This window comes from Ascaphus truei, chromosome 17 (genome assembly GCF_040206685.1).
Source record: "Ascaphus truei isolate aAscTru1 chromosome 17, aAscTru1.hap1, whole genome shotgun sequence".
NCBI lineage: Eukaryota > Metazoa > Chordata > Amphibia > Anura > Ascaphidae > Ascaphus > Ascaphus truei.
In genome coordinates, this window is record NC_134499.1 from 19,779,566 (window position 1) to 19,791,407 (window position 11,842).

The following is an 11,842-nucleotide window of genomic DNA, read 5'->3' on the forward strand; positions in this document are numbered from 1 at the left end:
CTAGAAGGGCAGTCGTCACGTGCGTCACCTTCCCCTGAGTGACAGGCAGACGGACCAAACGCGAGCTGGATAAGTCATTCCCCGCCGTCCAATTAGAGGGGAGAACGGCTGACAGGGCGGGGCCAAGCATCCTATCACAAGAAGATCCCCCAATTACCATAAGAAGGTACCCCCCGCCGGGGAAAATACTCCCTGATCTGCCCCCTGGGGCAAATATTTCCCAATCTACCCTCCACTGGGCAAATAATCCGCTATTCTCAAATCCACCCTGGGCAAATACTCCCAGGTCCCCTCCTGGGGCAAATATACCCTAATCTACCTCTGGGGCAAATATACCCTAATCTACCCCTGGAGCAAATATACCCTAATCTACCCCTGAGACAAATATACCCTAATCTACCCCTGGGGCAAATATACTCTAATCTACCTCTGGGGCAAATATACCCTAATCCCTCTGGGGCAAATATACCCTAATCCCTCGGGAAAATATACCCTAATCCCTCGGGCAAATATACCCTAATCTGCCTCTGGGGCAAATACTCCCCGACCCCCCCCCCCCCAGGGCATATACTCCTGACTCCCCCAGGCAAATATTTCCCGATCTACCCCACAGGGCAAATAGTCTCTGATCCTCCACCCTTTCTGTGGCAAATACTCCAAAATGCCCCCTCCCCTGGGGCAAATCATAGGTGAGGCGGTTAAATCATTCTCTAGTCTACAGGGTGTAGTTTGGGGCATATTTGGGGGGGGTACTCTCCTTGCAGGGTGCTGCTGTGTGGGGTATGTTTGGGGTGTTACTCTCCTGGCATTGTGCAGCGTGGGGTATATTTGGGGTTACTCCTAGCAGGGTGCAGTATGGGATATATTTGGGGTGTTAACTTTCTTCCTCGCAGGGTGGGGTATATTTGGGGTGTTGCTCTTTTCCTCGCAGGGTGGGGTATATTTGGGAGTTTAACGCCTCGCAGGGTACAGTGTGGCGTAAATTTGGGGTGTTACTCTCCTCGCAGGGTATATTTGGGGTGTTGCTCTCCTCGCAGGGTATATTTAGGGTGTTGCGCTTCTCGCAGGGTATATTTGGGGTGTTGCTCTTCTCGTAGGGTGCAGTGCAGGGTATATTTGGGATGTTGCTCTCCTCCTCGCAGGGTATATTTGGGGTGTTACTCTCCTCCTTGCAGGGTATATTTGAGGTGTTACTCTCCTCGCAGGGTATATTCGGGTTGTTACTCTCCTGCTTGCAGGGTATATTTGGGATGTTACACTCCTCCTCGCAGGGTATATTTGGGGTGTTACACTCCTCCTCGCAGGGTATATTTGGGGTGTTACTCGCCACCTCGCAGGGTATATTTGAGGTGTTACTCGCCTCCTCGCAGGGTATATTTGGGGTGTTACACTCCTCGCAGGGTATATTCGGGGTGTTACTCGCCTCCTCGCAGGGTATATTTGAGGTGTTACTCTCCTGCTCGCAGGGTATATTTGAGGTGTTACTCTCCTCCTCGCAGGGTATATTTGAGGGGTTACTCTCCTCCTCGCAGGGTATATTTGGGGTGTTACACTCCTCCTCGCAGGGTATATTTGGGGTGTTACTCGCCTCCTCGCAGGGTATATTCGGGGTGTTACTCTCCTGCTCGCAGGGTATATTTGAGGTGTTACTCTCCTCCTCGCAGGGTATATTCGGGATGTTACTCCCCTCCTGGCAGGGTGCAGTGCGGGATGTGTGAGTTGGTGCTGCTGCTGGTGACGGGTACAGTGGGCTCACAGTACCTGACATGAGTAACTGCAGCGTCCTGCCCCCTCTGTATGGGGGGGTCGCCTCAGAACCTGGTGCAGATAACCCCTCTTATAACGGTACCAATGGGGCAAAACCTGACGTGGCAACTTCCGGGGGCACCTGGCTGCTGGCACTTGGCATCTTCACTGTCATCGGACTGGCTGTCGCAATGGTGTGTGACCCTGCAGAGCATCGCACCGACCCACACCAGACATGTACAGCAGAGGCGCCCGTCACATAACCTAACAGATCGCACGTGGCATAGCCCGACCGGGGCGCCCGTGGCATAGCCGGACCGGGACACCCGTGGCATAGCCTGACCGGGGCGCCCGTGGCATAGCCTGACCGGGGCGCCCGTGGCATAGCCGGACCGGGGCGCCCGTGGCATAGCCGGACCGGGGCGCCCGTGGCATAGCCGGACCGGGACGCCCGTGGCATAGCCGGACCGGGGCGCCCGTGGCATAGCCTGACCAGGGCGCCCGTGGCATAGCCTGACCAGGGCACCCGTAGCATAGCCGGACCAGGGCGCCCGTGGCATAGCCGGACCAGGGCGCCCGTGGCATAGCCTGACCGGGGCGCCCGTGGCATAGCCGGACCAGGGCACCCGTAGCATAGCCGGACCAGGGCGCCCGTGGCATAGCCGGACCGGGGCGCCCGTGGCATAGCCGGACCGGGGCGCCCGTGGCATAGCCTGACCGGGGCGCCCGTGGCATAGCCCGACCGGGGCAAGTGATATGATCCTAGAGGGACACGTGTCACAATTACCCAACCACGTGTCACAACACAGACATCTTCCTTCCTTCCTTCCTTTGCTATCTCCCATTTCCCTATTTCTCTCAATGTCTCCTTTCTCTCTTTCTGTCTCACTCTCTCTTTCTGTCTCTCTCACTCTCTGTGTTTCTCTTTCTGTCTCTCTCCAGGTTCTGTACATCAGGAAACAGAAGAGGTGAGCCCTGTGTGCCCCCGTGTGCCCCGTGTGCCCCCCCTGTGCCCCGCTCTCTCTCACAAGTACAACGATACTTTATTACAATTACATTTTGTATATTTTTCTGCCAAAAAGTAAAACCCAGAAAGAGTTAATCCAAAGGAAAGTACAAAACACATTGGGTGATGTGGGCACAGATGCACTGTAGGGCCCTGTACTGGGAGTAACCCTGCAGTAGGATTAGTTACCCCTGTAGGGACAGGACTGGGAGTAATCCTGTAGTAGGATTAGTTACCCCTGTAGGGACAGGACTGGGAGCAATCCTGCAGTAGGATTAGTTACCCCTGTAGGGACAGGACGGGCAGTAATCCTGCAGTAGGATTAGTTACCCCTGTAGGGACAGGACTGGGAGTAATCCTGCAGTAGGATTAGTTACCCCTGTAGGGCCCAGTACTGGGAGTAATCCTGCAGTAGGATTAGTTACCACTGTAGGCCCAGTACTGGGAGTAATCCTGCAGTAGGATTAGTTACCCCTGTAGGGCCCAGGACTGGGAGTAATCCTGCAGTAGGATTAGTTACCCCTGTAGGACCCAGGACTGGGAGTAATCCTGCAGTAGGATTAGTTACCCCTGTAGGACCCAGGACGGGCAGTAATCCTGCAGTAGGATTAGTTACCCCTGTAGGGCCCAGGACTGGGAGTGATCCTGCAGTAGGATTAGTTACCCCTGTAGGGACAGGACTGGGAGTAATCCTGCAGTAGGATTAGTTACCCCTGTAGGGCTGTGACAGAGTGAAGTCAACTCCTATCAGTTACGCCTGGGAGACATATGTCTGAATGCTTCATCCAGCACTCATAAGGGTTAACTCAGGTGGAAGTTAGGAAATCAGAACTCTTTAGCTGACACCTGAGAGCCAGCAAGGTAGATAAAGGATCATGTGACTGGCAGTAGCTGCCAGAGAGAGAGAGAGAGAGAAGCACACTGCTGCGTGAGCCCTTAGCCAGAGGGATTTCACCAAAGACTACTTCAACTAAAGTAAGGATTATTCATTTGTTTACTGACTGCTTAAAGTACCCTTATGGTTTGGTTCTGGTTTAGCCAGCCAGCCTGCTAGATAGGTCTGCTGTGTTATTAGTCAGTTTTTCTCCCAAAGTGGAGCAGGATTTATTTTGTTAAAGGGACAGTGTACCCGCATGTTATGTTACTGTGGAGAAATAAAGCCACTGAACGTTTTTATTTATCCTGAAACTATACGTGTGGACTGTTCCCTGACCTCGGCTACAGGCCGTCCTGCCACAGGTGGTGTCAGAAGTGGGATGTCGGACGGCCCCTGTATCTGAAGGGCCACACAAAAAAAAAATGGAGAATTTTTTTTCTCAGTTCCTTGAGCAACAGCTCCAGCTAGCAGAGAAGCAAGCAGAGCGACAAGCCCAGCAAGATGAGCAACAGGCCCGGCGAGAGGAAAAGCTACTCCAACTGCTGGTCGAAGGCCCAACCCCAGGCAGACCAGGGATTCCAAATAACCCACCGGTGATGCTGCCTAAAATGAAGCCAAATGAAGACCCAGAGGCATTTCTCCTCACTTTTGAAAGGGGAGCCACGGCCCACGGCTGGACAGTTGATCGCTGGGTAACGACTCTGGCTCCACTCCTCATAGGGGAAGCTCAGGCAGCCTACCAGGCTCTTCCAGCGGACGAGGCAATGGACTATCAGAAACTAAAGGCTGCTATTCTGGATCGCCTAGGCCTCACGCCAGAGACCTACCGACAGCGGTTCCGGACAGTCAAATATACAAACCGAGACAGACCCCGGGTCGTAGCCCACCGCTTAGTAGACTTATGTGCCAGGTGGATACAACCGGAAAAACATGACAAGGCAGAGATCCTTGAACAGTTTGTGCTCGAGCAGTTCATACAGATACTGCCCCCCTCCTCCCGCTCCTGGATAAAAAGACAAGCTGCATTTTCCCTGGATTCAGCGGTCCGCTTGGTGGAAAACTTCCTGGGCGACGACACCCAACAGGATAGCTTGGAACGGCCGGTGCAAACACCAGTTGCTTCCGGTGATACTAGAGGCAGGAGAGCAGACAATTGAGGGATCTACAACCCACCAGCTCGGGAGATCCAGTCAACCCGATCGGAAGACCCTTTCCCATCTCGGAGGGTTCCTGGTACAAACTCCCGCAGAGACGCCCATCCTGGGTCCGAGGCCACTGGATCACTCAAGGGAGGCCGCCACCCACAGTATTCCCCGAGAACCTGGACTCCTGTCACCCACCCGGTGGAGAGGATAACCCCACCAACCAGAAGGGAGGACCCCATCCAACAACGGAGAGGTCCAAACACCGAGCCCCGTCGAGAGCTTCCGCGGACGACCGAGTTTGCGGACTCAGGAGATGAGGAAATGGACTGTTCATATGGCAGAACCACTGCCACAGCTTGTCTCCGAGGGGACCACAATCCGTGGTTACTCCCAGCATCTCTGGAGGGGACAAAAGTAAACGCCATGCTGGACTCGGACTCTGGAAAAACCCTGATCCTAGAGGGCCTAATTCCAAGCAATAGACTATCTTATGACTCTCCTTGGAATATCGAGTGTATCCATGGGGATACAAAGAGATACCCGACGGCGAACGTTACACTGCGTATCCAGGATCAAGAGGCTAGCCTACTAGTGGGAGTTGCTCCCTGGCTACCTGCTCCTGTTCTACTTGGCCGAGACTGGCCCTACCTCGAAACATTGTTGGCCCCTACTCCTACGGAGCCTACTTCTCTGGTACCGGAGAAGCCCGGAGACTTGTTCCCTTTTTCCCCAGAGATTTTCCCCCGTAGACACCATGTCCCAAAGACATGTAAACAGAGACGTGCGGAAAAAGAGGACTGGTTAAGAAAGGCTGGGACTTTTGGTAACATTAGTCAGCCCAAAGGACTGCAGGTCATGGCCGGGGATGACCAGGGTGGGGAACAGATAGATACGGGAGTGTTGCCAGACCTGGATCTTCCTGACTTCCGTCAGAGGCAGAGGGAGGACCCAGCTCTGGCTAGACAATATGAGAAGGTGGTACAGGTCAACAACAAGATAATAGATGAACAAGGTGTAAAAGTGTTTCCACATTTTGAACTGTTGAATGACATACTATTCGTGTGAATAAGGTTACACAAACAGGGGAGGTCATTCGACAGATGCTAGTCCCTAAAGGGTTGATGAAAACAGTGTTTACCCTAGCCCATACTCTCCCATGGGGTGGTCATTTGGGCAGAGATAAGACCACGGACCGCATCTCGTCCCGGTTTTACTGACCAGGCATACATGGTGACATCATGAAACTATGCGAGACATGTCCTGAATGCCAGTTAACTAGCCAAAAAGGACAGAAGCCGGCTCCTTTGGTTCCTCTGCCCTTGGTAGCCGTCCCATTCGAGAGAATTGGGGTAGATCTGGTCGGACCTTTAGAACCCTCTGCGAAGGGACATAAATTTATACTCGTTGTTGTTGATTATGCCACCAGGTATCCTGAGGCCTTCCCTCTGAGATCAGCCACTGCTAAACAGGTTGCTCACAGGCTGTTAGAACTGTTTTCTAGGGTAGGACTTCCCCAAGTAATGTTAACTGACCAGGGAACAAATTTCATGGCAAAGTTAATGCAGGATGTCCTGAAGTTATTGGAGGTAAAATCCGTCCGGACCTCGGTCTACCATCCTCAGACTGATGGATTGGTAGAGAGGTTTAACCGTACTTTAAAAACTATGCTTAGGAAGTTTGTGGACACTGAAAAGCGAGCTTGGGATGAACTTCTCCCTTTCCTGTTGTTTGCGGTACGAGAAGTTCCCCAATCATCCACAGGCTTCTCCCCGTTTAAGCTCCTATATGGACGCCAACCTCGGGGTATTCTCGACCTACTGAAGGAATCCTGGGAGGAGGAGCCCTCCCCCTCCAAGAATACCCTTCAGTATGTCATAGACCTTAGAAACCGCCTAGACATGATAGGTCGGTTTGCGAAGGAAAACCTCAAATCTGCTCAAGAACGTCAAGAGAGGCAGTACAACCAAAATGCTCGCTTGAGGGTCTTCCAACCTGGGGACCAAGTGATGCTACTACTACCGACATCAGAGAGTAAACTCCTTGCGAAGTGGCAGGGTCCTTTCCAAGTTCTCCGCCGCACCGGGGAGGTGAACTATGAGATCTCTCAACCAGGGTCCAGGAAGGGTAAACAAATCTACCACGTGAACCTCCTGAAACCCTGGAAAACGATGAGATCGCTGTTCATTCACCCTCGGGAAGGAGAGACGGATTTGGGTCCAAAGCTTCCAAAGGGTAGTACGTACGATGACCATCAGGTTCCCATGGGAGGGCAGTTAACAACGGAACAAAGGTCAGACCTACTTGATGTATGTGACCAGTTCCCAGATGTTTTTTCTGAGCTGCCAGGGCAGACTGATTTAGTGTCCCATAGGATTGAGACAGAACCTGGCGTAAAAGTACGGTCCCGTCCCTATAGATTGCCAGAGGGCCGAAAAGACCTGGTAGAGAGGGAGATAATAGACATGTTGGAATTGGGCGTGATCGAGGAGTCCCACAGCGAATGGTGTAGCCCTATCGTGTTGGTCCCTAAACCAGATGGGAAGGTGAGGTTTTGCGTGGATCTGCGAAAGGTAAATGCTGTATCCAGATTTGATGCATATCCAATGCCTAGGGTGGATGAATTGCTTGATTCGCTTGGTAAAGCAGAGTATATCTCCACCCTAGATCTCACGAAAGGATATTGGCAGATACCTCTAGCGGAAGAATCCAAATGCAAAACTGCCTTCGCCACCCCTCTCGGTTTATACCAATTCGTCACTATGCCATTTGGGTTACATGGGGCTCCAGCCACGTTCCAAAGGTTAATGGACAAGGTACTACAACCCCATAGGGCATATGCCGCGGCCTACTTGGATGACATTGTCATCTATAGCAGACACTGGCAGTCTCATATAAAAAGGTTAAGGGCAGTCCTAGCGTCCTTAAGAGAAGCAGGGCTCACTGCAAATCCCAAAAAATGTGCCCTGGGTAAATCCACTACAAAGTACTTGGGCTATGCCGTTGGGGGAGGGATAGTAAGGCCACTAGCTAGCAAGGTGGCCGCCATAAAGGAAGTCCCCACCCCACAGACAAAGACACAGGTCCGCTCCCTTCTGGGGTTAGCAGGGTATTACCGGCGGTTTATCCCCAATTTTTCAGAAATATCTGCACCCCTAACAGATCTGACAAAAAAGAGTGCCCCGACCCAAGTTAAATGGTCTTGGGAGTGCCAAGACGCCTTTGACATGCTAAAAAAGTGCTTGTCAGAGGGCCCCGCTCTTCGGAGCCCAGATTTTAAAGAGCCCTTCATCATCCAGACGGATGCCTCAGAGGTAGGACTGGGAGCAGTGCTGTCTCAGCAATTTGATGGTGTTGAACACCCCATACTGTTCATCAGCCGGAAGCTGTTCCCAAGGGAAGTGAGGTATTCCGTTATTGAGAAGGAGTGCCTCGCTGTAAAATGGGCAATTGAGGCCTTGAGACATTATTTCGCCGGAGTACACTTCACCCTGGTCACTGACCATGCGCCCTTGAAGTGGTTAAACACCATGAAGGACACAAATCCAAGGTTGACCAGGTGGTATATTGCCCTCCAACCCTTCTCTTTTGATATTCAGCATAGACCTGGAAAGGACCATGGAAATGCTGATTTTTTGTCAAGGGAAGGAGTAGAGGGTCAGGCTTCAGCCGTGTGGGACACTAGCCACACACAAACGGGAGGTATGTGACAGAGTGAAGTCAACTCCTATCAGTTACGCCTGGGAGACATATGTCTGAGTGCTTCATCCAGCACTCATAAGGGTTAACTCAGGTGGAAGTTAGGAAATCAGAACTCTTTAGCTGACACCTGAGAGACAGCAAGGTAGATAAGGATCATGTGACTGGCAGTAGCTGCCAGAGAGAGAGAGAGAGAGAGAAGCACACTGCTGCGTGAGCCCTTAGCCAGAGGGATTTCACCAAAGACTACTTCAACTAAAGTAAGGATTATTCATTTGTTTACTGACTGCTTAAAGTACCCTTATGGTTTGGTTCTGGTTTCGCCAGCCAGCCTGCTAGATAGGTCTGCTGTGTTATTAGTCAGTTTTTCTCCCAAAGTGGAGCAGGATTTATTTTGTTAAAGGGACAGTGTACCCGCATGTTATGTTACTGTGGAGAAATAAAGCCACTGAACGTTTTTATTTATCCTGAAACTATACGTGTGGACTGTTCCCTGACCTCGGCTACAGGCCGTCCTGCCACAAGGGCCCAGGATGGGCAGTAATCCTGCAGTAGGATTAATTACCCCTGTAGGGCCCAGGATGGGCAGTAATCCTGCAGTAGGATTAATTACCCCTGTAGGGCCCAGGACGGGCAGTAATCCTGCAGTAGGATTAGTTACCCCTGTAGGGCCCAGGACGGGCAGTAATCCTGCAGTAGGATTAGTTACCCCTGTAGGGCCCAGGACTGGGAGTAATCCTGCAGTAGGATTAGTTACCCCTGTAGGGACAGGACGGGCAGTAACCCTGCAGTAGGATTAGTTACCCCTGTAGGGCCCAGGACTGGGAGTAATCCTGCAGTAGGATTAGTTACCCTTGTAGGGCCCAGTACTGGGAGTAATCCTGCAGTAGGATTAGTTACCCCTGTAGGGCCCAGTACTGGGAGTAATCCTGCAGTAGGATTAGTTACCCCTGTAGGGACAGGACTGGGAGTAACCCTGCAGTAGGATTAGTTACCCCTGTAGGGACAGGAATGGGAGTAACCCTGCAGTAGGATTAGTTACCCCTGTAGGGCCCAGGACTGGGAGTAATCCTGCATTAGGATTAGTTACCCCTGTAGGGCCCAGGACTGGGAGTAATCCTGCAGTAGGATTAGTTACCCCTGTAGGGCCCAGGACGGGCAGTAATCCTGCAGTAGGATTAGTTACCCCTGTAGGGACAGGACGGGCAGTAATCCTGCAGTAGGATTAGTTACCCCTGTAGGGCCCAGGACTGGGAGTAACCCTGCAGTAGGATTAGTTACCACTGTAGGGACAGGACGGGCAGTAATCCTGCAGTAGGATTAGTTACCCCTGTAGGGCCCAGGACTGGGAGTAACCCTGCAGTAGGATTAGTTACCCCTGTAGGGCCCAGGACTGGGAGTAACCCTGCAGTAGGATTAGTTACCCCTGTAGGGCCCAGGATTGGGAGTAATCCAGCAGTAGGATTAGTTACCCCTGTAGGGGCCCAGGACGGGCAGTAATCCTGCAGTAGGATTAGTTACCCCTGTAGGGCCCAGGACGGGCAGTAAACCTGCAGTAGGATTAGTTACCCCTGTAGGGCCCAGGACGGGCAGTAACCCTGCAGTAGGATTAGTTACCCCTGTAGGGCCCAGGACTGGGAGTAACCCTGCAGTAGGATTAGTTACCCCTGTAGGGCCCAGGACTGGGAGTAACCCTGCAGTAGGATTAGTTACCCCTGTAGGGCCCAGGACTGGGACTAACCCTGCAGTAGGATTAGTTACCCCTGCAGTGGGAGATAAACTGATCAGGTGGTCTTTATACAGCAGACATTTGATCTCCGACTCGTTCCGGGTCAGTCCTGGGGCTGTTACACTTTTGCTGTTGGGAAATGTACTGATTGTACAGAAGAGTTTATTTGGGATTAAATGCCTTCCACAAGAAGTTATCTGTCATCTCATCTGCCCTCCCTCTCCTTCCCTTGTCTCTTCCTCTATCAATGCCCCCCTCTCTCCTTCTCTCTCTCCCTCCCTCTCGCTCTCTCGTAACATAGCTCTTTCACTCTCTCTCCCCCCCATCTCTCTCTCATTTCTCTACCTCCTGTCACTCTCTTCACCCTCATCTCCCCCTCTCTCTGCTCCACTTCTTTCTCTCTCCTCCATCTGTCGCCGTGCCGCACCTCTCTCCTGCTCCCCCCCTGTACTGTACACAGTCATTGTAAGTACAGCTTCTAACAAACTTGTCTCTGCCCCTTTCTCTACTGCACCCATTTCCTCTCCCTACTCCCCTACTCTTGTTGCCCATCTTCAACCACTCTCCCCCCCCCCTCCCAGGTTGGAGAAGCTCAGACACCAGTTAATGCCGATGTATAACTTTGACCCAGGAGAGGAGCGTGAAGATCTGGAGCAGGAACTGCTGGAGCCCAACAGGGACCCAACCACGGACTTGCAACACCACGGAAAGGTGTGTGTAACATACAACACCACGGAAAGGTGTGCGTGTAACATACAACACCCGGGAAAGGTGTGCGTGTAACATACAACACCCGGGAAAGGTGTGTGCGTGTAACATACAACACCCGGGAAAGGACACAGCCTTGTGGGAACCCAACAGAAAGAGGCAGTGAAGAGGAGGAGATACCACAGAAGGAAACACTGAAGGAGCGGTTGGATAGATAGGACGTGAGCCAGGAGAGGGTTGCATCACATAGGCCAATAGAGTGGAGAGTGTACAGGAGAAAGGGTGATCTAGGGCAGCAGAGAGATCATGGAGAATTAGTAGGGAGAAGTGACCCTTCGACTTAGCTGTGAGTATAATGAAGCTCGTCTCCGATAGGAAGTGGACCCACAGAGCTGAGGTAGGGGTATGTGATCACTGAGCCAGGGAACAGTCCTGTTAGAGTACATCGTAGTCGAGATGCAGGTAGAGGTCAAGACAGGCGGCAGAGGTGCAAGGTCGGGGTCACAGGCGGGGGTCGGCAGCAGGGAATACACAGGAACAAGGCACGCATTGGGTCCAGGAACACATGGGGTAGAATTCCATGCTCGGGCCGGGACTGGGAGTAACTGACTCCTATTTAAAGCCCTAGAACAGGCGTAGCCAATTACAAAGTCCAGGATGAGGTTTGCCAGGATCAAAGATGGCTGTATCAGCCCGTTAAGAACTTTCTCATGGAGTGTAGAGGACAGAAGCCAGAGTCAAGCAGGGAGTTGGAGGAGAGAAAGTGAGTCAGGCAGTTGTATACAAGTCGCTCAAGTGTCTTGAAGGCAAAGGGGAGAAGAGAGAGAGGGTGGTAGTTAGACAGAGTCTGAATCAAGTGAGGGTGTATTGAGAATTGGCGTGATGAGTGCGTATTTGAAAGAAGGACAAAAAATGCTGGTAAGGCGGTGCTCTGC

At 52.1% G+C, this 11,842-nt stretch overlaps 1 protein-coding gene across 3 annotated transcripts in view; it reads left to right on the forward strand.

The window, feature by feature from the left end:
• Window positions 1-90: 90 nt before the first annotated feature.
• C17H3orf18 (chromosome 17 C3orf18 homolog) overlaps window positions 91-11,842 on the forward strand; it is a 16,659-nt gene continuing 4,907 nt past the window's right edge. Inside the window, exons 1-4 of one of the 3 annotated variants that reach the window (XM_075574199.1) lie at window positions 91-166; window positions 1,665-1,940; window positions 2,689-2,714; window positions 10,781-10,910. In XM_075574199.1, coding sequence (XP_075430314.1) covers window positions 1,767-1,940; window positions 2,689-2,714; window positions 10,781-10,910 — 330 coding nt within the window. In that variant the 5' untranslated portion in view covers window positions 91-166; window positions 1,665-1,766. The other 2 variants (XM_075574200.1, XM_075574198.1) reach the window with 2 other exon arrangements.